We start from the raw sequence: 26382 nt of genomic DNA, 5'->3' as shown, positions 1-26382 counted from the left end.
CTCTACGTACAGATGACAATATGCCATTTTTATGCAAATACCGTAAGTGCCCCCCCCCCCCCTGTCTCTTTTTGGCGATGCATACCTGGGCTACGTCCCCCCTAAAAGATTCTCAAACAGTTAAATAAGTAGAGTTGAAATTCCTAGAGAGAATGATCAGGAAATGTGTAATTGGATAGTGGTGATAAAAAAACACCCACTAAACTAAACCGGAAGGCTTCTTCCTGTCCCGCCCTCTTCACCCCTTCCCCCCCCCCCGCTCGCCCACAGTGCCTTTTGGGTGTTGTAACAATTGTGGGCTGCAGATCTCCTCTCGGTGGATGCTATGCAGAAGCTTGCAGAGAGCAGGTGAGTGAAAGCCAGAGAGGGGAGACCTGAAATGGGAGGGGATGCTAAGAGAAGGGAAAGGAACAGGCTGGGTTAGGAATAAAGATGCTCTAGAGCAGGGAATGCCAGCCTCTGGACAGGTGATCGAGGCTCCTCCTGCCCCATTGCAAATCAGGAACTGTGCAATGCCCCAATCCCTTGCTGATAAGAGAATTGGAAACGGAGGGGACTTTAGTGCATGCAGCAGGCGGCAGCAAATGTCTCCTTGACATAGAATCAGATAATAGTAGAGTTGGAAGGGGGCTATAAGGCCATCCACCTTAAAGCATCCCTGACAGATGGCTGTCCAGCTGCCTCTTGAATGCCTCTAGTGTGGGAGGGCCCATAACCTCCCTAGGTCACTGGTTCCATGGTCGTACTGCTCTAGCAGTCAGGAAGTTTTTCCTGATGTCCAGCTGGAATCTGGCTTCCTTTAACTTGAGCCCGTTATTCCGTGTCCTGCACTCTGGGCGGATCGAGAAAAGATCCTGGCCCTCCTCTGTGTGACATCCTTTTAAGTATTTGAAGAGTGCTATGTGGCTGTCCAATCGGAAGCGGACTTATACTGAGTCAGCCCATATGTGTCCTAATGTTTAGCTGGAATCTGCAATGTCCCTGCAATTTTCACCCATGTTGGCTGAGAATGATGGGGGTTGCAGTCCAACACATCCGGAGGGCACCAGATCAGGGAAGCCTGCTTAGCTTAGGCTCCTTGCAGTCTTTCCATCATACCTTTAGGGAATTTGCAATCCCCCCCCCCAAAAAAAATCTATTCCCACGCTTTTCCAGGAGGGGGCAGGACAGGAAGAAAGTTCGGGTTTGGGGCTGAGGGGGTTGCATCTCTCTCTGTCTGGCTTTTTCTAGGAATGAGCACTCTCTGTTCCTTTAACTCCTTGAGCATCACTTCCAACGGAAAGCAATTCCATTGGAAGAGGGGCTTCAGGGGGAAAAGTTGGGGAGAGGAAAAAGTAGAGGAGGAAAAAGTGCCAAATCTGCCATTTGCATGGAACATTGCAGCATCAGGCAGGCTGCTCACCTGCAACTCCATCTATCTCAGTATTGTCTATCTATGGCCCCATTCAGACAACACGCTAAACCATGCTGCTTAACCACAAAATGGTTAATGGAATGCATTAATGCGTTCTGTTAACCATTTGGGGGTTAAGCAGCATGGTTTAGCATGTTGTCTGAACAGGGCCTATCTATGAACAACATGTATATACTACTCTGGGGTGCAATCCTATGCATGTTTAGACAGGAAAAAGTCCTACAACTCCCAACATTCCCTAGCCAACATGGCTGCTGGCCAGATGCTAAATTAGGTTGCTGTTTTTACCCGGATGCCACAGTCACCTCCATCTGTTTTACACATTCATCTCCTTTTAATTCAGCACTGTAGACAGTATAGCATATTGACAAATAGTATAGGTATACTTGGCAAGTCTTCCAGAATATGGTATGGCTTGCTGTCTAGTAATTGCATTTAGGATTGCAGCCCTTGACAGCAAGCAACAAAGCTCTGGATTGAAATTTCCCTTCATGCAAGTAATCCTAGGGAAATCCACATGTGGGGGATTTTCTCTCCCAGCACTGCCACCACCTATGAGGAAACTGTGCCTTCACTGGGCAATCCCGCCTGTGGGGTTTCTTATTTTTACAAATGCTGATATTTCTAGGCCTAAGGAACTCTCTGCCACTATAACTCAGTGTTTCACAAGCTGGCTCTTTTTTGCTGCTACCAGTTTTGTTGGAATACTTTAAAACCTCCAGTAGCTGATATAAATGGGTTAGGGAGCAATTTTATAACCTCCTGGACAGATCTGAGGGACATGGGATTGTTCAGTTTCCCGGCTCCAAGGTCAAAAGCAAGGCTCTGACCTCGGAGCGGAGAAACCATGTCCCCACCCCCTTCCCCTCTCCCTCAGAGTCAAAATGGTTCTAGCTATATCTCCACACTCAGAGTACGGAGACGAGGTGCCTTGCCCTCTTTTAAATCTGGTCACAGTATAGTTGCAGTATAGCTCCTGCAGCTTTAACTGTTGTGATGAAGAGGGAACCTGTCCTCCTTTTCATATGGTCACCTTAGCTTTTATTTCAGGGGAGTCCTCTATAATTAATCCAGAATCATGGCTGGGACTTATTTTCACAGACATGTCAACATTGAATGTCATTTCCAGTGCAGCATGCACAGCCTGAAATAAAGATAGAGGAATCAGACTAGTGGAGAGGTCAGAGGCAGAAGAAAGAGTCCCTTGGGTCATCCAGGTTGGGACCATCATCGAGTTTTTAACTGGGGCAGCCCCACAGCAAGATCAACAAGAACCAGACAAGTGCTGGGAACCGCAGTGGCAGGCGTTTCTGACGTCAGTAGAGTCCTGTCGTTGTAGGTGGAGAAACTCACCGGTGACTCCTCGCCCATGGTGTGAAAATACCGAAAGTTTACAGGCTGCTTTCAAGGGAGAGCCTGATGTCAACCAGCGATCTAAGAGGGAGCGAGTGAATCAAACCTTGCCAGGAGGGCTCAGCAGAGAATCCCAGCTGGATGTCTGCAACTTGGAAAACTCCAGGGAAATGAAGGAGGAGAATATGGTCGGAGATATTTCCAACCTGGAGACGCAGCCTGAGTGTCGTAGGGTTTTTGGTTGTCCAAATGCGGAGGAACACCAGAAGGTTTGTAGCTGGCATTTTGATAATCCTTCTTGAGTTGTGCTAGTATTTATGTTAATGCTGCTTTTGAGCCAAAGGCCCTCAAAACAGCACACAAGAGAGACGTTGTTATTTATTTATATAGTGCCATCAGTGTGCCTGTGGGCTTAAAGAGAACAAGATGACACTGCCCCTAAGGAGCTCACCAGGCCTAGCATGGTCAGGCACCAATATTATAAAAAAGTGTTGTCTTAAACCAAAAACAATCCAGAAAACCAAAGGGATTTAAGGAAACTGATATGGAACAATGTTCAAAATTCAAATGGAGCTATACATACTAGAATAAAATCATATGTCCATAAAAATATATTTAATCATTAAACAAATATATACAATTAAAATATAAACTCAATAGTCCACAAACATGCAACATACAATTAACCCAAACGTGTTTCGACCCACATGGATTTCATCAGTGGGGAATTTTTTAAAAAAATTCTAGCCCCAAATACAAGAAATTCCATTAGGACCAAACATTGGCTCCTATAAATCTTCTATGTATCTTTCCTTTTCGAGGATACAACAGAAAAAAACGGGGGACTTAATGTTCCCTCCTGTCTTTAAGAAACCTGACTCCCAAAGTCCCAAAGAGCTTCGGCTATTGGGCGGTATAAAAGTGTAATAAATAAAATCAAGTGTAGCTGAAGCATAGAGCCCTTGGTTGATACAGGCTTGTAAAAAGCAATGCCTTCAAAAGCAAAGGCACGGTAGGCACCAGCCAAGGGCCCAGTAAGTGCCCACTGACTAGACCCCCCCGGAGTTGCTCCTCTTCACCATGGCAACATTTCATTTCATTTCATTTATTGCATTTTTATACCGCCCAATAGCCGAAGCTCTCTGGGCGGTTTACAAAAATTAGAACTACAACAATATTTAACAATATACTAATCAACAACATCACAATAATACTCAAAATATACTAAATACAAGTTCACAGCAAAACAAACCAGATAAAAAGAAAAGAAAGCTTGGTTGGAACAGCGTTTCTCCCCCTGAAGCAGCGCCTCCCTTCAGCTCCAGCCTTGCTTTTAAAGCCTCCAGGTGTGTGGGGGGGGGGAGGGGAGCAGGTGGAATAGCTCACCCTTGGTGGAACAGCGTTTCTCCCCCTGAAGCAGCGCCTCCCTTCAGCTCCAGCCTTGCTTTTAAAGCCTCCAGGTGGGGGGGGGGAGGGGAGCAGGTGGAATAGCTCACCCTTGGTGGAACAGCGTTTCTCCCCCTGAAGCAGCGCCTCCCTTCAGCTCCAGCCTTGCTTTTAAAGCCTCCAGGTGGGGGGGGGGGCGGAGGGGAGCAGGTGAAATAGCTCACCCTTGGTGGAACAGCGTTTCTCCCCCTGAAGCTTTCTCACCTGCCTTTCTCACCTGCCTCTCCCACTGGCACAGAAAATGGTGGTGGAAGTGAGGAGGAGGAGGAGCAGTAGATGCCACAACCCCCTCCCGCCACGCTGCATGCCAGCTTTGGACAACCCGCCAACCCACGCTGCGACACGAGGAATAATGCAAAGAGAGATCACACGTGTGGGGGCGAGAGCAGCAGCTGTCATGGTTGCTTTCCCCGCTACGATTGTCCAAACTCACCCACTGCTTGACCCAAATCCGTCATTGTGTCCTCACTTTTGTTTCAGGTACCCAGGCTGTTGGAGGCGGCGGCCGTTGCTTCCCCCAAGGCAGAACCGCCTCTGGCAGACACTGTGAAGCTCCAGCTGTACCAGGAGGCCCTGCAGCAGGGCAATGGAGATGCCAGTTGGTGGGGTAAGAGAATCCCATGTGCCCAAACTACTATAGGCAAATCCCTGACTGTTTGGTCACTTCTGTGCAGTTTTTCTCTGTTTGGAAAGATTGAAACACCTCCCCTAAGAGCATTAAGATAAAACATGCTGTTATTTTTGGCTCCACCCCTTTTTGCCTTCAGCCCCACCCACCACAGGAATGCAGCCCCCAAGAGCTTCTTTGGAATGGAATTCGGCCCTCGGTCTGAAAGAGGTTCTGCACACCTGGTGTAGACAGTGCTGAGCTAAATGGACCAATGGTTTTTCTCAGTATAAAGCAGGTTCCTATGACCCATTTGATGGTTCTTTGTTTATTCCAGCAGGCAGTGGGCAAGTAAGAGAGAATGAGGAGAAGAATCCTCAAGTGGAGAGACCTGGCCATGGGGGATTCAATGGGTCATCTCTGGAAGGGAATATATACCGACTCTCTGAGACTCATCAGGAGATTCATCCTGGAGCGATAGCAAAAGAAGCCGTTCTTTGTGCAGAAGGCACTGACGGTGCAAGAAGCATCTGTGAGGCATTTGATCACCTGGACGATGAGAAAATCAACACGGGTGACAAGTCCTATCAGTGCTCTTTTTGTGAGGAAAGCTTCAAGCAGCGCTCCTACCTCGTTAGACACGAGAGGACCCACACGGGAGAAAAGCCGTACAAGTGCTCAGTGTGCGGAAAGAGCTTCAGCCAGAGGTCCCACATCATTACGCACGAGAGGACCCACACAGGAGAGAAGCCTTACAGGTGCTCCGACTGCGGGAAGAGTTTCAACCGTCGAGCAAACCTCATGGCGCACGAGCGGACCCACACGGGGGAGAAGCCGTACGCCTGCTCGGACTGCGGCAAATGCTTCAGCCAGAGCTCGTGGCTGATGGCACACAAGATTATCCACACTGGCGAGAAGCCGTACAAGTGTCCGGACTGCGGGAAGTGCTTCAATCACAGGTCGAGCCTGATTAAGCATGAGCGCTCGCATTCGGAAGAGAAGCCGTACGCTTGCTCGGACTGCGGGAAGTCGTTCAATGAGAGCTCCAAGCTGATCAAACACCAAAGAATCCACACGGGGGAGAAGCCGTACAAGTGTCCCCAGTGTGGGAAAACCTTCTGCTTCCGGTCCAGCCTGAGCCAGCACGAGAGGACGCACACGGGAGAGAAGCCCTACATGTGCTTCGAGTGCGGGAAAAGCTTCCGGCAGAAGTCGCACTTGATCCGGCATGAGCGGATGCACACTGGGGAGAAACCCTACCAATGCTCGGACTGCCGGAAAAGCTTTAGCCGCAGCTCGGCGCTCATTGAACACAAGAGGATCCACACGGGAGAGAAGCCGTACCGATGCTCGCACTGCGGGAAGAGTTTCAACCAGCGGTCATACAGCATTATCCACGAGCGAAGCCACTCAGGGGAAAAGCCGTACAAGTGCTTAGACTGTGGGAAGAGCTTCAACCAGCGATCGCATCTCACCATACACGAGAGAAGCCACGCAGGCGAGAAACCTTGAAATAGCCCCTTCGATGGGTGTTTCGAACTTAATAGAATTCGCAATGTTGACACAAGAGACACAAAAAATATACATGCACAGTGCAGGAAAAAATATTTCAGAGAGCTTCCTGTAGGAGCTGGACAGACATTTCTAGGCCTGCTTCTAGGCCTCTGCTCAGCCACAGTTTTTTAAACAAAAACCTCACGTTGTACCCAACAAGGACTCAAGATCGGTAATGTTAGTTCCACCCACTGACTCACAGACCCAGTTCACACAGCGTCAGTATGAGATGATGTTTTTGTTGAATTGTGGCTTGTTGTGTTGTGTGAACCCAGCTGCATTAACAAACCGCAGTTAACCACAAACAACCCACACTTCACAACCGTGGTTTGTTTAGTGAACCTGGAATCAAACCCGGTCAATGCAGGAAATCACCCTTTCTCTTGTAATGTTAGGGCCCAACGGCCATCCAACTTAAATCAGTTGGCAGTTAATTCATAATGGATTGAAAAGAGCACTGCTTCACACAGTACATATTTAATGGAATTCACTGCCATATTCGGTAGCTTTAAAGGGGGATTAGACAAATTCATGGAGGATGAGGCTAACAACACCTATAACCCAACAGGGGTAGATGGAACCTCCGGGATGAACGGCAGTGTATCTCTGCATATTGCTTCCTGGAGCAAATAATAGGGGCAGGTGATTGTCTTCTCCTGCTTGTGGAATTTATGGAGGCATCTGGTTTCCTACTTAAGGAAACGGGATGGTAGATTAGCTGGGCCTTTGGTGTGTGGGGTTCCTGCATCAGCAGGCGGTTGAACTAGATCAGATGGTGGGAAGATTGTTTAAAGCAGGTCTGCAGCATCTCAGGGATGATGGGCAAATCCGGCCTTCAAAGGGTCCCAATCAGGCCATCTGGGGTCCCCGTACTGGCTAATCACCAATCATTTGGTGATTTTTGGCGTTTGTGCCATATTCTCCCCCATTTTAAAAGGTTGAGATGCCTCTCCTAGGCTTAGTTACTCGCAGTACGAGCTTTAAGTCAGACTATGCTGGTATTCTTTTGGAATGTAGCACCCAAGAGCTTTTTCAAAATGGAATCTGGACCTTGGACTGAAAGAGGCTCCTCACTCTTAGAGGTCCCTTCCAATTCAGGAATTCTCTTAGGTTTTATGAGCTTCTGCGGCCGTTCGCCTTGGGAAGGGAGTAGATGTTAAAGAGCTTTTGAGGGACATCTTGGAATGAGTTATACAATGAGGAGGGTCAAACATCTGCCACTGCTTTACACCAGGGTGACACCGGCGCAAAAGGAGCTGAAGAGCCATTCAACGGCAAATCTGTCCTTGAATCTCCCTTCTCCCACCCCACTTAACCATGGAGTTATGGAAACTTGTGATGTGATGTCATCAGTCTGTGCATTTCCCAGCCCCCCACACCCAGCTCAAAATGATTGGTTGCTGCAGTGTGGGGAAGAGCACAGAACATGACGATGCCATGGCACACATTTGCATATGTACGGGTCAGTGAGGAGAGGAGGGGGAGGCATGATAGCACTCTTCAAGGACTTATTTATTTATTTATTTATTACATATTTATACTGCCCAACAGCCTAAGCTCTCTGGGCAGTTTACAACTAAAACCATAAAATCCAGAATTAAAACTTTAAAATCATGTAAAACCAGCATAAATTACTTGAAAGGTTGTCACACAGAGGAGGGCCAGGATCTCTTCTCGATCATCCCGGAGTGCAAGACATGGAATAATGGGCTTAAGAGACAGGAAGCCAGATTCTGGCTGGACGTCAGGAAAAACGTCCTGACCATTAGAGCAGTACGACAATGGAACCAGTTACCTAGTGGGATGTTTCTCAGTGCTGTTCTTTTAGGTTTAATATATTTCATGAATATTTGATATTTTACATCTTTTTAAGGATGTATTTCCCACTAGTCTAAACAATTAGCCTCAGCAAAGCTGATTACAGTATAACCAAACTAATATACACTTCAAATCATGCCATAGAAACTTTGACCCTGTTCAGACAACACCTTAAGCCACGGTGGTTAAGTATTTTGACCTGAACTTTATGGCTTAATGGGTGAACCGTTCCTAACCATGGTTGGCTACATAACCACGGTTTAAATACGCTCACTAACCATTTGCTGCAAAAGGGTTAGCGGCCTCACCATGGCTTAGCGTGTCGTCTGAACAGGCCCAATGTAAAATATCAGTCGTTCATGAAATTCGTTAAACCTAAACCTGCTGCTTTGAAGGAATGTCCAATTTCAGAACAGCAAAGATAAAACACACCACCTTGAGTCCCTGAGCGGCCAGTGGCCAGTCCTTATTCTAGGTGGTCCATTGACACAGAACTGTACTGTTATGGCCAAGCTAGAACACTGTGACTTGGTTTTGTACATCCATCTTCTCTTTGTACAGACCCGTGGGTGTAACTTGGTGTAAAATGTTCACCCAGGAATACATTCTCATTTCTTCCCCTTTACAAGGCTCTTTCTGTTTAAATAAAGTCATCTGAAGCTATCCCACAATCCTTTGCTTCAGTGCTTCACTATCTGATGCGGACAGGAACCCAGGAAAGAAAGGGTGGCTCTGCTTGTTTTATCTGAACACAGTGGGGCTTACTTCTGTGTAAACCTGATACGGCGCCACTCCAGAACTCTTTCTTGGAGGTTATTGATTTCAGACCTGCCCCTACTTCCCACTCTACAAGTGCTACACTATCACCCTTGCTCAAGTCCTAGAAAGGCAAAACGAGTTTAAATCGGGTGCAGAACCGCTAACCGATGGCTCACATGAAGACTTCTCCACCTGGACCGTGGCAGGCCGCACCCCCTCACTAGCCTCACTCTAGGTTATAGACAATGGACCTGTTCAGACAACACACTAAGCCATGATTAGGCCACTAACTCTTTTGCAGCAAATGGTTAGTGAGAGTGTTTGAACCGTGGTTATGTAGCCACCATGGTTAGGGACTGGTTCACACAACACGCTAAGCCATAATGTTTAGCTCACTGTGCTTAACCACCATGGCTTAGTGTGTCATCTGAACAGGATCATTATTTACTGTGTCCAGCCTGGCCCCAACACCAAAGCTGAGAGAACCGTGCTTAGGGTTCCAGTCAGTCATGCCCTACTCCAGGATATTCCATCTTTTCCCCACTCCCTGCTCCCCCCGCCCCCAACAATCCACATTCTGTGCAGGCTGAGTATCATGATACTATCACCTATTCTCCTAGAGTGTAGCGAGACAAAGATATGTAATGGCATCACCTGTACACAATGGAAGGAGGATCACTCCTTATTCTAAAAACAAGGAATCCTGTGGCATCTTAAAGACCACACAGACTTATCGTGGCAGAAGATTACATAGAGCAGTCTTTCCCCCACCTTGATGCCCTCCAAATTGGTATTGGACTACCATTCCAAGTTCTGTTTTTGATTAATGGTTGTAATTCCAGGAGTTCACCTCCCACCAGGGTTCAGGTTCCTTAAAACTTAATCACAAGAGACTTACGGCATTTGTGTGATGTTAGGTTTTGTCTTGTTCATCCCCCTTATTGCCCTATAACTTGATCAGTTTTTCTCCTTGCTCCCTCCCCTTCCTCTTCCTGCCCTTGCCTCTACACCAAGCGCCACATGGCTCTCTCCCTGAGAAGAAGCAAGTAATCCTATCACATGCCTTACACGCCCAGCTTGTAATTAAACAGGGTTAGATAGGGGGTGCTTGTAATTAATATTAGATAGTTTTCTATGATAATGCGTATAAAGTAAGTTGATCTGAATTTCTAAACCGGCTCTAGCCTGCACTTATTGCCTTGAATATTAAATTCTGTGTTGCCACGCTTTCTCAATATAAAGCAGCACTGCTGTAAGTCACACCAGACTTTCCAATACCCAGAGCGCCATAGGATTCCCTGCGGAGAGCAAAGTCTGTTCTTGGCAGGGTGGATAAAAATCAATGATTTTTTAAAAAAAGAAATAAAAACAAATTGGATTTTTTTTATTTAAATGGTTTTTTTTTAATAAAATGCTTTTTGAGGAAAAATCTATCTAAAGATAGTTTTCGATTGAAGATACATTATAGTCCAAAGGTTATTCATCATGAAATAAGGATTACTTTTTAATTATGTAGCATGAGGCTGTTTTAATTTTTTGGTAAATGAATTCCATTAATCCATTCACAATGTCATGCTCTTCCAGAAGTTTCTGTAAGATTTTTCTCCTTCCAATAAAGTACAGCAGAAAAGTTGTCCAAATATGAATGATTAACCTATTAAAACTGGAGATTGTTCACCTCACAATAATTTCATAATTATCTATCTATGATGTGTTTCTAATAGTATAACCAAATCAGTCTGTAAAACTAATCTGAAAAGTTGCTATTCTAAAAATGAAACCTTCATCTGGTTGTAAATATTAAGATTATACCAGCAAGAATGAGTCTTTGGTAACTCTTGAGTTGTGTAAAATATAGCGAGGAAAAGTGCACTTTGGGGGCGGGGGGGGGGGGGCGGGAGGAAGTCACATGATTAGATCGCGTCTTTCTGAGTAGTGATTTAAATCGTGATTTAAATCAAATCCACCCTGGTTCTTGGCCTCCTTTTCCAGTCTGAGGGTGCTTCCAGACAAGGCTTTTGTCATCTTTCACTTGTAACCCTCCCATGTTATCCCACAATGATGGTGAGAAGGTAGATTCACTGAGGAAGGGGACCCATTGCAGATGTCTTGCCCCGGAAAGCCTGGAGTCGCACTGTTAAGAGGAATCCTCCTTTGTTGTTGATATTTTCAAAGAGGGGAATGAGAGAGATTGGTGCTCCCTGCCTGGCATGAGAACTACAAGTGCAAAAAGAAGGAAAACCCCGTAGGGGTGTAAAAAATAAGCCAAAGGCAAGGGCAGAACCAAGAAATCTTCTACAATAATATTATTAGTAAAATGTTTATTAAAGTGCCAGGTGCGTACGCGTTTCGAACGCGGTTGCGTTCTTCCTCAGGGCTTTATCTAAAAATCAAAAATCTTTTGTATCTTAATATGTACAATTGGAGGCATTTTCCATGTAACCGTGCCATAAAAATATATAATATCTCGATAGAAAAACCTTAAAACAATGTGTATAACGAGATACACAAATTGCAAACAATCCTTGGAACTATCAGCATTGTTATAAGAAACAGCTGTTTCTTCCTAGTTGTCAAGGTCTCTTTTCCTTTTAGATCTCTCTTCTTTCTGTATCATGTTAGCCTAGCAGCTTCTGCAGACAACTGCACTAATGTTGTAAGTAAAATACTGTTGTTGATTATTGTAATATAGATTATTCGTTCCTGATTGTTATACTACTCCAATTGGCTGAATGACGATGTATTACAACTTTTTTGTTTGCAATTTGTATGTCTCGTTATACACATTGTTTTAAAGTTTTTCTATCTAGATATTATATATTTTTACGGCACGGTTACGTGGAAAATGCCTCCAATTGTAAATATTATGATACAAAAGATTTCTTTGTTTATTAGATAAAGCCCCGAGGAAGAACGCAACTGCATTCGAAACGTGTAGGCACCTGGCACTTTAATAAACCTTTTACAAATAATAATCTTGTAGAAGATTATTATTTTCAAATACTCTTCAAATACTTAAAAGGTTGTCACACAGAGGAGGGCCAGGATCTCTTCTCGATCCTCCCAGAGTGCAGGACACGGAATAACGGGCTCAAGTTAAAGGAAGCCAGATTCCAGCTGGACATCAGGAAAAACTTCCTGACTGTTAGAGCAGTACGACAATGGAATCAGTTGCCTGGGGAGGTTGTGGGCTCTCCCACACTAGAGGCCTTCAAGAGGCAGCTGGACAAGCATCTGTCAGGGATGCTTTAGGGTGGATTCCTGCATTGAGCAGGGGGTTGGACTCGATGGCCTTGTAGGCCCCTTCCAACTCTGCTATTCTATGATTCTAAGATTCCTTGGTTCCGCCCTTGCCTTTGGCTTATTTTTTACTTTCCTGGTACAAGAACTAGCCAATCAGTGCTGTGTATCAACCTAGTCAGAGAGGGGGCAGTTGCTTCAAGACTGACACAAGGGCCAGCAAATCACTGTTCTGCAAATACAACTTCTCTTCAAAGACAGAAAGTAGAGTCCTCTGATCCTGACGAGGAAGTCGTACCTGTGTCGCAACTGCAGGGAGATGAAGCACATCCGTCTCTCTACCCTTAAGGGGAGAGAGTCAGGCAGCCTTCATCGAACACATAAAAAATGGGGAAAAGGGTCTCTCCTGAGAATGGGACTGCTGAGTATGTGTAGACCAGGGCTCTTGTATCAGCATCAATGAAGGCCACCTGACCCCCTTCATAGTTCAGAGAGACCTGGATCCTCTTGAGTTCCCCTTTCAGGGACAGGCGGAACGAATGAGAGGGACCCCAAGCCTTGTACGTGCCGTTGAGCTTCCCCACAGTCCATATCTCTTGCCTGGAAGAAAATAAAACGCCGGCCTTCCTCCTGACAGACTTTCTGGCGACTCCCACAGCCCAGGCTCCCTTGCTTCCCACAGTGACTTCCCAGAAATGTTTGCCGGCTGCAAATCCATGACATCCCAACACAAAAGGATAGAAGTCGAATCTCTCAGGATTGTTGGGCAGGTCTTGAAAGCCGCCTGCCCATGTCACGCATTTACGATCCTCGGACAAGTTGAGTTCGGAATGGGCTGTGTCTGGATCCAGAGTGACATTTGCTGTTGGGGACGGAGGCACATGAGAAAAGAGAAGAAAATCCGAATCAGCTGGGAAATCGCCTTGCCTATTGAATCTGGCAAGCCCGAACGCAGTACATGGAAGCCATGTTGACTTGAGGATGCTCCTCTCCTGGAGTAGGGTGACCATATGGATAGGAGGACACGGCTCCTGTCTTATTGAAAAGGGGAATTTCAACAGGTGTCATTTGTATGCCTGCAGCACCTGGTGGAACTCCCTCTTCATCACAATAGTTAAAGCTGCAGGAGCCCCGCCTAGAGTAACCAGATGCAAAAGCGGCAGCTTCAACTGTTGGGCTGCAGAGGGAATTTTGCCAGGTGCTGCCTGCATACAAAAGACACCTGCTGAAATTCCCTTTTCTATTCAGCTGTTAAAAGATGCAGTAGCCCTGTCCTCCTTTCCATAGGGTCACCCTACCTCCTTCACAATTAAACGTAACATTTGCATAGTGCTTTTTAGGGCTCAAAGTCCTCCCCGTGCATTATCTAGTTGTAGTCCTTATAATGACTCTATAACGGGGTGGGGAACATCAGACCCAGGGGGGCAGATCCATCCTTTTGGGGGTAAAATCCGGCACTCCACAGAGTTCCCCAGATGGCCTCCCCCTTTCCGCTAAACACTGGCCATTTGGTAGTTTTCCGGCTTTTGTGTGTTTTGTTCCCCCATTTTAAAAGGTGGAAATGCCTCTCCTAAGGCTTAATTATCGGCAGTAAGAACTGTAAGCTACAATAGGCTGGTAGGTTTGGCCACGCCCCTTTTTGCTTTCAGCTCCGCCCACCACTGAAATGCAGCCCTGCAGGCTTTAATTCTGAAATGTAATTTGGTTCTTGGACTGAAAGAGATTCAACACCCCTGACCTATGAGGTATGTCATTATCATTTTTGCCCATATTGTAGATGAGAGGACAGAGGCTGAGGGGGAAGGGCTGGCCTAAAGTCACCTTATTAGATTGTAAGCCTATGCGGCAGGGTCTTGCTATTTACTGTGTTATCTGTACAGCACCATGTACATTGATGGTGCTATATAAATAAATAATAATAATAATAATAATAATACCTCATGAGCTCCTGGCAGTAGCGAGACTTCACTTCCTGATTTGTAGCTCAGTTTCTGGGCCGGTTCAGACAATCGCCAGCACCCAGTGCCACCGTGGGTTGCGACGCGTGTCAGTCACCCTAGTGAATATTCAAACTGCGGCCCCCTTACTGCAGCCCACGTACGGTGACCATATGGAAAAGAGGACAGGGCTCATGCAGCTTTAACTGTTGTGATGAAGAGGGAATTTCACGAGGTGTCATTTGTATGTGTACAGCACCTGGTGAAATTCCATCATAACATTTGAAGCTGCAAGTGCCCTGCCTTCTTTTGAATCTTAGAATAGCAGAGTTGGAAGGGGCCTACAAGGCCATCGAGTCCAACCCCCTGCTCAATGCAGGAATCCACCCTAAAGCATCCCTGACAGATGGTTGTCCAGCTGCCTCTTGAAGGCCTCTAGTGTGGGAGAGCCCACAACCTCCCTAGGTTACTGATTCCATTGTCGTACTGCTCTAACAGTCAGGAAGTTTTGCCTGATGTCCAGCTGGAATCTGGCTTCCAGAAAAACTTCCTGACTGTTAGAGCAGTACAACAATGCAATCAGTTACCTATGGAGGTTGTATCTGGTCAAGAGCGCAGGGCTCCTGCAGGTTTAACTGTTGTGTGATGAAGAGGGAATTTCACCAGGTGCTGCATATGCATACAAATGACACCTGGTGAAATTCCCTCTTCATCACAACTGTTAAGCATACAGGAGCCCTGTCCTCCTTTTCATATGGCCACCCTAAGCCCATGGCTCTCTCAGTCAAACGTTCAACAATAAGCATGCTTGAAACATCAGGAAAAGCTGGCAGCAGACTAGCCCCAGACTGAGAACATACACTCTTCGTAACCACGAGTCACATTTTTGCAATTTTGCCACCACAAAAGTCTAGGGTGACCATATGGAAAGGAGGACAGGGCTCCTGCATCTTTAACAGTTGTAGAGAAAAGGTAATTTCAACAGGTGTCATTTGTATGCCTGCAGCACCTGGTGAAATTCCCTCTTTATCACAACAGTTAAAGCTGCAGAAGCCCAGTCCAAGGCCCGATACAAAAGAGGGCATACTGTGTAGCCACCGCAGGGCAAATAAGCTGTATAGACAATGTGGACAGAAGAGCCCACCAGTTTCCCTGCCTCAAGAAAAGACTGTGTGGAAAGTCCCTCACTGTGGATGTCCACCATCACTTTTACTGTCAGACAGACAACCAGGAAGGGAAAGAAAAAATGGTTTGTCAGGGGTCTTCTCGGTCCTCAGGTAAAACAGTTTCAAGTCACCTCCCACCAAAGGGTTTAGAAAGTGACGGGGGCAGGAAAGTAAGTGGAAGAATGGAAGGACCAAACATGAACACATCCAAGAGCATCCAAATAACTAGAAAAATGCTCAGGTATCATCAATCAGTGTTTGGGGCTTTGTACTTTAGGTCAGCCTCCTCCACCCAGTGCCCTCCAGATGTTTTGGACTACAACTCCCATCACCCCGGCCATTCATCATGCTGGCTTGGGCTGATAATCCCTTGATGGTTCTAGAACTTGATGAACTCCAATGAAACACATAAGCAGACAACATTTAGAGAAGACCTCATTTCCCTGGTGAATTTGGTCCATTGTGAGACTCTAAACATTTACCTTTTTGAACATGAACTCCAGATACTAGAGTGTCTAGAGAAATAAAGGGAACAGAGACTTGGCATCACTCAATTGTGCTTATAATACATCTGGTAACAACACTATACAGCATGCATTATTCAGGGCTGGGATAAGTACTGCTCAAATTGTCAGCATCCAGTGAGGACTGATCAAATTACTTTTGCTGCCATGGGCAGTGGGGGTACCTTTACCAGCAGTGGCGGGGTGGTTTCTCTGCTCTCAGCAGTCCAACCACCATTTTCATAATCTGAAAATGACCCAGTTGCCGTGGTGTTCTGGGGCATTTGGTGGAGAGGGGGACCAACAGGACATGGCAGCTTTCATTAAAATATGGCTAACATTACCTGAATTGGCCCCTGAATCAAAGCACTCTTCTGGGGATTTTGGGTACAATTCTCAAATTTAATAAGAGAGCAATTCTATGGCACCTAGACAGCATCTTGGGGGCCATAGGATATTTCGGAGTCCTAGATCTGAGGTCAGAGTCAGCACTCTGACCTCAGAACCAGGAGCCTGATCTCTCCGCCCCCTAGCAACCAGCATGGGGACAACTGCATACGCGACCTTGCAGGGAAGGGAAAGGGTGTGTGATAGTAGCCAGGGAGGGATGAGCCTGGGGACTTACTACCCTAATTACAAATGACCTTTCACACAGCCTTTTGGACCAATGTTACATTCAGTAGAAAATCTTTGCAGCCAATCGTAGAATAGTAGAGTTGGAAGGTGCCTACAACGCCATCGAGTCCAACCCCTTGCTCAATGCAGGAATCTACCTTAAAGCATCCCTGACAGATGGCTGTCCAGTTGCCTCTTGAAGGCCTCTAGTGTGGGAGAGCCCATGACCTCCCTAGGTAACTGGTTCAATTGTTGTACTGCTCTAACAATCAGGAAGTTTTTCCTGATGTCCAGCCAGAATCTGGCTTCCTGTCACTTGAGCCCATTATTCCGTGTCCTGCACTCTGGAAGGATCGAGAAGAGATCCTGGCCCACCTCTGTGTGACAACCTTTCAAGCACTTGAAGAATGCTATCATGTATCCCCTCAATCTTCTCTACTCCAGGCTAAACAACCCCAGTTCTTTCAGTCTCTCTTCATAGGGCTTTGTTTCCAGACCCCTGATCATTCTGGTTGCCCTCCTCTGAACACGCTCCAGCTTGTCTGCATCCATTGTTACCTTTGAACTGCTTCATGATACTGTCCAGAAAGGGATTTATATAGCGGAAGTCCCAGATCTTCAATTTCAGAACGGGAGAAAAAACCACAGGATTCTCAAACTTCTCCTTCTCCTCATACCTGGTGCAGAAAAACAATGTCAACACCCCAATCCAAGCAACTTTCTGAAAAGCCCAGTGTCTCATTCTGGGGTCAATTCTCCACATAGTGGATATATCATGGAGAACTGAGGTCAAGCATTTTACTATGGCAAAAAGCAGCATCCAAATAACTTGCAGATCTATAGACTATTTAACAAGAAAAACAGACATGATTTGCTTCCATAATATACTGAATCAAATATAGGAAGATGTGTTTGAGGTTAAGAAAGAGATATATGCAATTAACAGTTCAATCCTATACATGTCTTCTCAGAGGTAAGTCCCATTAAATTCAATGGGGCTTACTCCCAGGTGGGTATAAGCACATTTTTCTGGAAGTAAGTCCTACTGAATGCAACTGGGCTTACTTCTGAGTAGACACATACAGGATCTGCTAATAATTTGTTAAGGATAAATGAAAAGTTGAGAGAGATTTTAGGACTATACCAATTTTAACTGAACCACCGTAAAAGACAGAAGAACTGAACAAAATAACTCCAGTGGTGTGTGGGTTTTTAAAATAAAAGGAAATACAGAATAAATGTATGGAATGGCTTCCCAGGGAAAGTAAGATGATGTTTTGAGAAAAGAATACAATTCTTCAAAATGAGGTAATAAATACTGGAAAATGAAAATAATATTTTATACAATGTGGAATATTTTAATAATCCATAGGGGTTGTTGGGTTTTACATTGCTGTAAAATGATTTTGCGTATTTCATAGTTGTCTGAGGAAGAGCCTGTAGAAATATGTTGAATATTAAAAGATAAATTACATTAAATGATCCTTGGTGGCAGAATGAGGGTATTATAACTATAACAAAGTGTCCCTTTTTGATCTTTGATATTTTGGGATGAACAGAGCTTCCTTGGCATCCATGAAGGATTTCACTTACCTCAGCAACAAGCTTCGGATATCCTAGAGGGAAAGAGAGAAAGTTTATTGTGGTGTTTATTGTTTTGCATTATATTGTATTTTATTCTTTAAAATATTTGTATTGTAGTTTATATTTTTAACGAAATTTTAAAATGGCATCTTAGTTTTTAACTGGCTGTAAACCACCCAGAGAACATTAGTTATTGGGCAGAATAGAAATGAACTAAATAAATCAATACCATACTAAAATAAATAAGAACTCAGTAGAGCCATTCTACCATTAAAGCAGACATGTATGGATTGTGTGGAAGAGAAAAAAGGTAATGTTTCATTCTGCAGTTGAGGGTATCACATTTATGAATGCTTTTGCTTTCTTTTTTTGAAGTCCTGGCAACTTAGAAACTAGAATTGTAATAATGGGGCTAGGCTAGCACCTCTTCCTCTGGATGTGTTAAGTTATCTTCTTCCCATTAATTTCTTATGAAGGGGAGGATTCGGACATGGTACCCCTTGCCCAGGGTGACCATATGAAAAAGAGGACAAGGCCCATTTCTTTAACAGTTGTATAGAAAAGGGAATTTCAGCAGGTGTCATTTGCATGGATGCTAAAAAGAGAGATCAACTCTGGTACTTAATAAACGTGTTAAAAACTTTTAACACGTTTATTAAGCACCAGAGTTGATCTCTCTTTTTAGCATCCACGCTTATTGGTGCGATTTTTCCCCTACATCGGCATACCGTCATTTGCATGCATGCAGCACCTGGTGAAATTCCCTCTTCATCACAACAGGAGCTCTGTACTCTTCATAGAATCATAGAATAGCAGAGTTGGAAGGGGCCTACAAGGCCATCGAGTCCAACCCCCTGCTCGATGCAGGAATCCACCCTAAAGCATCCCTGACAGATGGTTGTCCAACTGCCTCTTGAAGGCCTCTAGGGTGGGAGAGCCCACAACCTCCCTAGGTAACTGATTCCATTGTCGTACTGCTCTAACAGTCAGGAAGTTTTTCCTGATGTCCAGCTGGAATCTGGCTTCCTTTAACTTGAGCCCTTTATTCCGTGTCCTGCACTCTGGGAGGATCGAGAAGAGATCCTGGCCCTCCTCTGTGTGACAACCTTTTAAGTATTTGAAGAGTGCTATCATGTCTCCCCTCAATCTTCTCTTCTCCAGGCTAAACATGCCCAGTTCTTTCAGTCTCTCTTAATAGGGCTTTGTTTCCAGACCCCTGATCATCCTGGTTGCCCTCCTCTGAACACGCTCCAGCTTGTCTGCGTCCTTCTTGAATTGTGGAGCCTAGAACTGGACACAATACTGTAGATGAGGCCTAACCAGGGCCGAATAGAGAGAAACCAGTACCTCACGTGATTTGGAAGCTATACTTCTATTAATGCAGCCCAAAATAGCACTTGCCTTTCTTGCATCTCTTGACCAGATGCAAAAGAGGGCAGGGCTCCTGCAGCTTTAACTGTTGTGATGAAGAGGGAATTTCTCCTTTTCATATGGTCACCCTTCACCCTACCCTAGCCTGCAGTGGTACACTCCACTGTCACCTCAGGGCCAGGCCTTACCTGGAGGACTTCGCTGGCTGGTTGCTGCTGCTTCTTCTCCATCTCCCAAATGATACTTTCAAGAGTGAAGAGTTCTTCAGAGAGTCTGGTCAGGTGCTCCACCCCTTTCCTAGCAATCTCTTTCTCCAGCTCTTCCATCTGAGACAGCAGATGCTTCTCTTGTTCATCTAGAAACTGGTGCAATTGTCTGAATGCAGCTGCTGTCTTTTCCCTCTCTGCTTTTGTTTGCTTCTGCAACAAGAAGAGAAATAAAGTGTTCAATTGTGAGAATTCCTTAGGAAGGGCAGTTGCGTCTTTTCGAAGAGATCATATCAATCTTCAACAGGGAAGGAGCTTCCTAAATTACAAGGCATCCACCTTAAGAATGGCCTTTCATGGACCTTTTCTCTATAATATTAGGCCCAGAGCTGGGCAGGGCAGAGGGGGGGGGGAGCAGTGGGGCCAGTAGGCATGGGCCTATGATTTTTGAGGGGGCCTACACTGAGTCCCCCTGGGCAAAGTTGCTTGATTTTTCTGTTGTTGATGATGAATTTGCCCAAAGAAAAGCACATAAAGCATTTCTGGATGTGAAGAAGTGATGTCTTATATACATCTTGAATAAAAGTGCTTGCCATTACTTTTTTTATAAATCGTTCTAGTTCATATGTATTTAGAACTGGTTAAAAATACTTAATGAGCAGTTTGAAATGGGGCCTACATTTCCTATCTGGCCCGGGCCTATTGCCAGCTTTGCCCAGCCCTGATTAGGCCATTCCAAATATTAAGATTTTTAAAATAAACTCTTCTGCATTTCATATTCAGGTCCATCCGTCCCCCACACAGATATTGATTCCAGACTACAGCTCTTCTTCGCCTATTAGTAACAGCAATACTTACAAGCAAGAATTGGGTCTCCTTTCTTGCGTCTGCTTTGTATGCCAGAATTTTCTCCCTCTCTTCTCTCAGATTCTCCAGATGTTGATGGATCAGATCCTGAAGGGAAAATAAAAGTTCAGGTTTGGTTCAGAGAGAGAAAAAGAGGAGTTAAACAAATTGCTTGTTCTCAGCAATCCGTCCAGATCCGATCATGAAGAGAAAACAAACGTTCCTGTTAATTCCTTGTCTAGATTTGTGTGTCCATGAGCTTCTCCACACTCATGATTGGCCACTCACAGAAGTTTGAGGGTCCTTTTCATGACGTCGTCAACATCTGGTGCCTCTCCCGCTGTTTTCAAGTGGGAATCTGCCATTTTATAAAACCTTGAAAATGCAGTAATAAGTGAAAGATGCCTTTTTTAATGGTGTGCTAAGTGGAAGATGCCTTTTTTAATGGTGTGCTGCTTTTAATGATGCACTGGTTTTAAACATTTGCATTAGTTGTATGTATTTTATGGTGTTTTTATTTGTGTTGTACCTTCCCCCTTGATCCAGAGGGAGAGGCGGGTAACAAATAAATATATTATTATATTATTATTACTATAAAGCAACACCATCTGCTGGTGGTAAAATTGAAACAAATGGGAAAGAACCAGCACAAACCGGGGGGGGGGGGAGGGGGGAGGGGAGCGCATATACTGTGCCAATCCTTAAAGCCACAAAGACTCTGGAAGTCAGAGGTAAAGCTGTGGGATGTTTACTACTTGTGGAAACGACCTATTTGTGTGCATATCTCAAAATTAAGACAGGCAGGCAGGCAGGCAGATAAACACATTATGGAGTTAACATAGGGTGACCAACTGTCAGGATTTCCCCAGATTTGTCCTGGTTTTTGTTCTTTCCATGGTGTCAGTGGGAATTTTCTATAATTTTCAATAATGTCCTGGAATGACACACCTTCCCCTTTAAGGCTGCCATTAGCATGGCAGGAGGGAATGACATGCTTTCTTGAGGCACATCATTCCCCCACCCCGAGCTCCAATTGAGGTCTTAAAGGGGAAAGTGGGTCATTCGTGGACATTATAGAAAAGGCCCCAATTGGAGTGGATGGTGGTGGTGCAGAATGAAATCCTTTCCCCTCCTCCACTCCAATCGGGTTCTTTAAGGTGGCGGGAGAATAACGTACTTTCTGCAGGACTCAGAAAGCTGCTTCCCCACACACACACTAGGTGTCCTCTTTTTTGGTTTCCCAAATATGGTCACCCTAGTTAACACTCCTTGAGATGGGAAAATTGGTTCTGGTGAGCTGTCATATTTAAGCACATGGAAACCTTCCCCGCCCCCTGCAATTGAATTCAAGGCCCTCCCTAGCGTTACAGAGAAGCTCAGCCACAATGGTTTTCTGTACATGTATAGTCTGTTTTTTTCTGTTTTTGGTTGGCATCTGCCAGGCACCTTGGCTGAAGAATGCATTTTGTTCTGAGAAAGGCTTGCAGGCTGCCAGGAATGAGGGGCCCCTGGATGATTGCAGGGGGGGGACTGGTATCTAAGTATCTATGGATGTACTGTCTTGAATAAATTATGAGGAGTTGCCCCCATGGAACTCTGGATACATGCAAAGGCCTACTAGGGCTGGCCCAAGACATTTTACTTAGGGTGACCATATGAAAAGGAGGGCAGGGCTCCTGTATCTTTAACAGTTGTATTGAAAAGGGAATTTCAGCAGGTGTCATTTGTATATATGGGGAACCTGGTGAAATTCCCTCTTCATCACCACAGTTAAAGCTGCAGGCGCCCTGCCCTCTTTTAAATCTGGTCACTCTAGTATAGCTCCTGCAGCTTTAACTGCTGTGATGAAGAGGTATATACAAAGGACACCTGCTGAAATTCCCTTTCTATGCAACTGTTAAAGATACAGGAGCCCTGTCCTCCTTTTCATATGGTCACCCTATTTTACTGCCTGAGGAGGAAGACAAGATGGTGCCCCCATCCCCATCCCACATACAGAAGCCAGCTAGAGTGGCTTTTTTGGTTAAGAAGCCACCCAGAACCCATGGCCGATTGTAGAGCTGTGGGGTGGTTTGTGGGGCGGGGGACACACACATTAGATTGGCAACATGGCACCTATGGGTGCCACAACTCACTGTGGCTAATAAGCCACAGTGGGCTTTGGTGATTGCACGAACGTGGGAGCTGCCTTGTTCCGCCGCCAAACCCCGTGGTATCGCTGCAGCAGGGTGGCAGCAAATAATCCCCACTGGGAGAGGCAGCGAGGGCTTTCCGGTGGCCATTTTGTAAACCGCCCAGAGAGCTTTGGCTATGGGGTGGTATGTAAATATTATAAATAATAATAATAGCAATAATAATAAGTCTTGCCAGGCCCACCCCTCCTCTTCCTGTGGCTTCCGGCGACCAATGGGAGATTGCTTTCCACCCAGGTACGCCTCCAGAACAACGCTGGAATGAGGACAGACAGTGGAAGAGCTGTGCTGACCTCGTTCAGGCAGGAAAAAGTCGGGTAAGCCCCTGACTTTGCTGCACGTCTTTGGCTCTTTGCCCTGGGGTAACTCCGAATCAGCAGCTGTACCATATAACCAAAGCAGCGCAGATTCAGAGCTACCTCGGGGCAAAGATTACATTTAGACAGTCCCCAGGTCTCTTTGTTGTTTTTCCTGATCTGTGGTATTTATTCTGGTAAATATCTTGGAGGGGCGAATTAGAGTTGGACGGCTGTGTATCTAATAATAATAATAATAATAATAATAATAATGATAATAATGATAATAATGATAATAATAATAATAATAATAATAAAAATAATAATAATATTTTTTTTATTTGTTGCCCACCTCTCCCTTTGCATGTGGGGCACAACACACATGCACACAACATAAAATGCATATAACTGATTAAAACATTTAAAACTAATACATTATTAAAAGCAGCACATTATTAAAAAGGCATCTTAAAATTCAACTGGGTAGGCCTGCTGGAAGAGATCAGTCCTTATGGCTTTCTTAAATTCCAGAAAACTGTTAAGTTGACGAATCTCTCCCGGCAGGCCATTCCACAAACTGGGAGCGGCAGAAGAAAAGGTCCTCTGGGTAACAGTTGTCAGCCTTGTTTTTGGCAGACTGTAGTAGATTCTTCCCGGAGGACCTGAGTGTGCAGGGCGGATTGTACGGGAGAAGGCGATCCCACAGGTAGCCTGGACCCAAACCATGTAGGGCTTTAAAGGTGATAACCAACGCTTTATACTTCGCCTGGAAACTAATTGGCAGCCAGTGAAGAGATTTTAAAACTGGTGTAATGTGATCACCCCTAGGTGTACTGGTGACCAGCCTGGTTGCCATATTTTGAACTAGTTGAAGTTTCCGGACTAGGGGCAAAGGTAGCCCTATGTAGAGCTCATTGCAGAAGTCGAGCCTCGAAGTTACCAGTGCATGCACTACCGTCTTTAGGCTCTAGGAAGGGGCGCAGCTGGCGTATCAGCCGAAGCTGATAGCAGGCACTCCTTGAGGCCAAAGGTGTCCTTTTTCCCTTCTCCGCCCCACCCCCGGAATGGCTCCTCTTAGGGTGTGGGGGATACATTGCAATCTTTTGCCCACTTGTCCATAGCTATTGTCCCACCCTATCAGGATCTAAAGTGATCTCCTACCTTGTACTCCTGGGAAGCCTCCTCCAGAGGAACCACCTTGTGATTTTCATGCTCCTTGGATCTGTCACACACCACGCAGATGGGAGATTCATGGTCTTTGCAGAAGAGCTTCAGGGGCTCCTGGTGTTTCTCACAGACGCTCCCCTTGTCTTCTGCTCTCTTCCTTTCCTGAAGACTGAGTTTTTTCGCTATTTCAGCAACATTCGCCAGTTGTCGGTTCGGTCTGATGTCCTTCTGCTGAATAGTTTTTCTACACTGAGGGCAGGAGGCCTCTGTGTCCTTCTCCCCCCAGCACTGCCTCAGGCAGGCTCGGCAGAAATTGTGCCCACACTCTATAACGATCACTGGGTCCTTGAAATACTCCAGGCAGATCGGACAAGTGGCTTCCTCGCAGAGATCCTGGACGGGAGTGTCAACAGCAGCCATAGCTTCCAACCGCAAAAGAGCAAGGAGCAACCTTTACTTTCGTTTTTCCGCTGAGCAACTGGGCGCCTCCCTTCCTGAAATGAGATTAATTCTGGCTGTGTTACTGCTCTGGAAGCCTGATCCCCTCAGGGCTCAGTCAAGAGAGATTCTGGGGACAACCAAAATGAAACAAGAGCACTTGTGTAAAAGAATGGCGTGCAATTGATTGAATATACAGTTACAACATGGATGCAGTTATAAGCCATAAATGCAAAGATAAAGCGCACACACATGCCCATATGTTTGGAAGTCACAGTCCCTTTCCATGGGTGTTGCATTGGTTCCCAGAATGCAATGGGGTGGGATTCCATGGGCCCAAGGCCTCTGGCAGGCGGGAGCCCTTCCTCCTCCAGAGTGAAAACAAACAAACCCTCCAGCCTGCTGGATATTATAGGTGTCTCTCCTCAGTTCCAAATCCTGTCAGGAAATACACAGGTTGAGAAACAAATCCTTTCCCCCCAAAAGAAGGGGTGCATCACCTCCGGATTTATTTATTTATTAATTTACTGCATTTCTATACCTAGGGTGACCCTATGAAAAGGAGGACTGGGCTCCTGTATCGTTAACAGTTGCAGAGAAAAGGGAATTTCAGCAGAGGTCATTTGTATGCCTGCAGCACCTGGTGAAATTCTCACTTCATCACAACAGTTAAAGCTGCATAGAGTCATAGAGTTGGAAGGGGGTCTACAAGGCCATTGAGTCCAACTCCCTGCTCAATGCAGGGATCCACCTCAAAGCCCTGCCCTCTTTTGTATCTGGTCACGCTTAGGCAGGGCTGCTGCAGCTTTAACTGTTGTGATGAAGAGGGAATTCCACCAAGTGCTGCATGCAAAACAATGACACCTGCCGAAATTCTCTATACTGTACAACTGTTAAAGATACAGGAGCCTTGTCCTCCTTTCCATACGGTCACCCTACAGACTGTGACACCTTTGAAAACGTAGGTCAGGTCAGCTGACATCCCTTTGACGCTCTCCTCCAGTGTTGAGATGCTCAGGCACTGATACTGGAAGGTGTTCTGAGTACCTCCCAGCACTGGCATTTATCACCTCCTACCCCAGAGAGTGAAAGAGCAGAGAGGAACGGAGGGGTGGCAGAGAGAGAGAGACAGAGATGGGGGGGGGGGGGCAGAGAAAGAGTGGGGACAGGCTGTGAATTGGCTGAAAGCTACCCTGTCTCCTTAATTGGATCCATGTATGTGTGTGACCTGCTACCTTGTGAGGACTTGGCAGGGGCTCTAGGGCAAGAGGTGGGAGAGAGGCTGACTATCAACATGACGTGTATGCAGTGGAAGCCGGTGGATCCGATGTCAGTGGGGCAGTGAATCCACTCCAGGTTTTAGTCAGAACAGACGGTACTCTAACGGAGCTATCCAAAGTGCTTTGGAGGAGCACTTTGGATAGCTCCTTTAGAGCTCTGACTGAAACCCGGAGCGGATTCACTACCCCACTGACATCGGAGCCTCTGACATCTGCTGTATATACATCACTGAAGACTCCACCAATGGAGCTGTTTTGCAGGCAAAGATATTCTGGGCGGAGTCATGTGTTAAAACCATGTGGTAGTGTGTGTGTGTGTGTGTGTGTGTGTGTGTGTGTGTGTGTGTGTGGGACACTTAGGCCAAATCCTGCCCTCCTTCAATCCATATGCATATCAATGGTGCAACTTCACATGAGCCCAAGACTTGGTAACTTCAGTATGTGTGTGTGTGTGTGTGTAGGTGTGCAGAAATAGTTGCCCATCATCACTTCCCACCCCACCCACATCAGCATGGTAGAACATAGGATATAACTCAACCCGTTAGGGTGACCATATGGAAAGGAGGACAGGGCTCCTGTATCTTTAACAG

General features: G+C 45.7%; 2 protein-coding genes across 2 annotated transcripts; one reads left to right on the top strand and one right to left on the bottom strand.

Moving 5' to 3' along the window:
* Nucleotides 1-274: 274 nt before the first annotated feature.
* On the top strand, nucleotides 275-6556 carry LOC134396099 (zinc finger protein ZFP2-like). The gene is made up of 4 exons (XM_063122455.1): nucleotides 275-348; nucleotides 2754-3036; nucleotides 4694-4820; nucleotides 5158-6556. Exons 1-4 carry the CDS (start codon nucleotides 326-328, stop codon nucleotides 6330-6332), a joined length of 1608 nt encoding a protein of 535 aa, XP_062978525.1. The 5' UTR covers nucleotides 275-325; the 3' UTR covers nucleotides 6333-6556.
* Nucleotides 6557-12135: 5579 nt separating this feature from the next.
* Nucleotides 12136-24503, bottom strand: LOC134396924 (zinc finger protein RFP-like). Its single transcript, XM_063123534.1, has 7 exons — nucleotides 24069-24503; nucleotides 20432-20527; nucleotides 19556-19786; nucleotides 18006-18028; nucleotides 16971-17089; nucleotides 15777-15809; nucleotides 12136-13053 (listed from the first exon to the last, which is right to left on the bottom strand). The coding sequence occupies exons 1-7, from the start codon at nucleotides 24492-24494 to the stop codon at nucleotides 12536-12538; spliced, it is 1446 nt and encodes a 481-aa protein (XP_062979604.1). The 5' UTR covers nucleotides 24495-24503; the 3' UTR covers nucleotides 12136-12535.
* Nucleotides 24504-26382: the final 1879 nt, after the last annotated feature.

This window comes from Elgaria multicarinata, chromosome 3 (assembly GCF_023053635.1).
Source record: "Elgaria multicarinata webbii isolate HBS135686 ecotype San Diego chromosome 3, rElgMul1.1.pri, whole genome shotgun sequence".
NCBI classification, from domain to species: Eukaryota; Metazoa; Chordata; class Lepidosauria; order Squamata; family Anguidae; genus Elgaria; species Elgaria multicarinata.
This window is presented reverse-complemented; position numbering and strand designations above follow the sequence as displayed.

Excerpts from the sequence above, each read along its gene's own strand:
- LOC134396924 (XM_063123534.1), bottom strand. The coding sequence starts at position 24,494 with ATGGCTGCTGTTGACACTCCCGTCCAGGATCTCTGCGAGGAAGCCACT. Across the intron at positions 15,810-16,970 it reads TATCATGAAGCAGTTCAAAG|ACACTCTAGTATCTGGAGTT; the intron begins GTAACAATGGAT and ends TTATTTCTCTAG. Across the intron at positions 13,054-15,776 it reads TGGAGTTCATGTTCAAAAAG|CAAATGTCACTCTGGATCCA; the intron begins GTAAATGTTTAG and ends CGTCCCCAACAG.
- LOC134396099 (XM_063122455.1), top strand. The coding sequence starts at position 326 with ATGCAGAAGCTTGCAGAGAGCAG. Across the intron at positions 3,037-4,693 it reads ATGCGGAGGAACACCAGAAG|GTACCCAGGCTGTTGGAGGC; the intron begins GTTTGTAGCTGG and ends CTTTTGTTTCAG. Across the intron at positions 4,821-5,157 it reads TGGAGATGCCAGTTGGTGGG|CAGGCAGTGGGCAAGTAAGA; the intron begins GTAAGAGAATCC and ends TGTTTATTCCAG.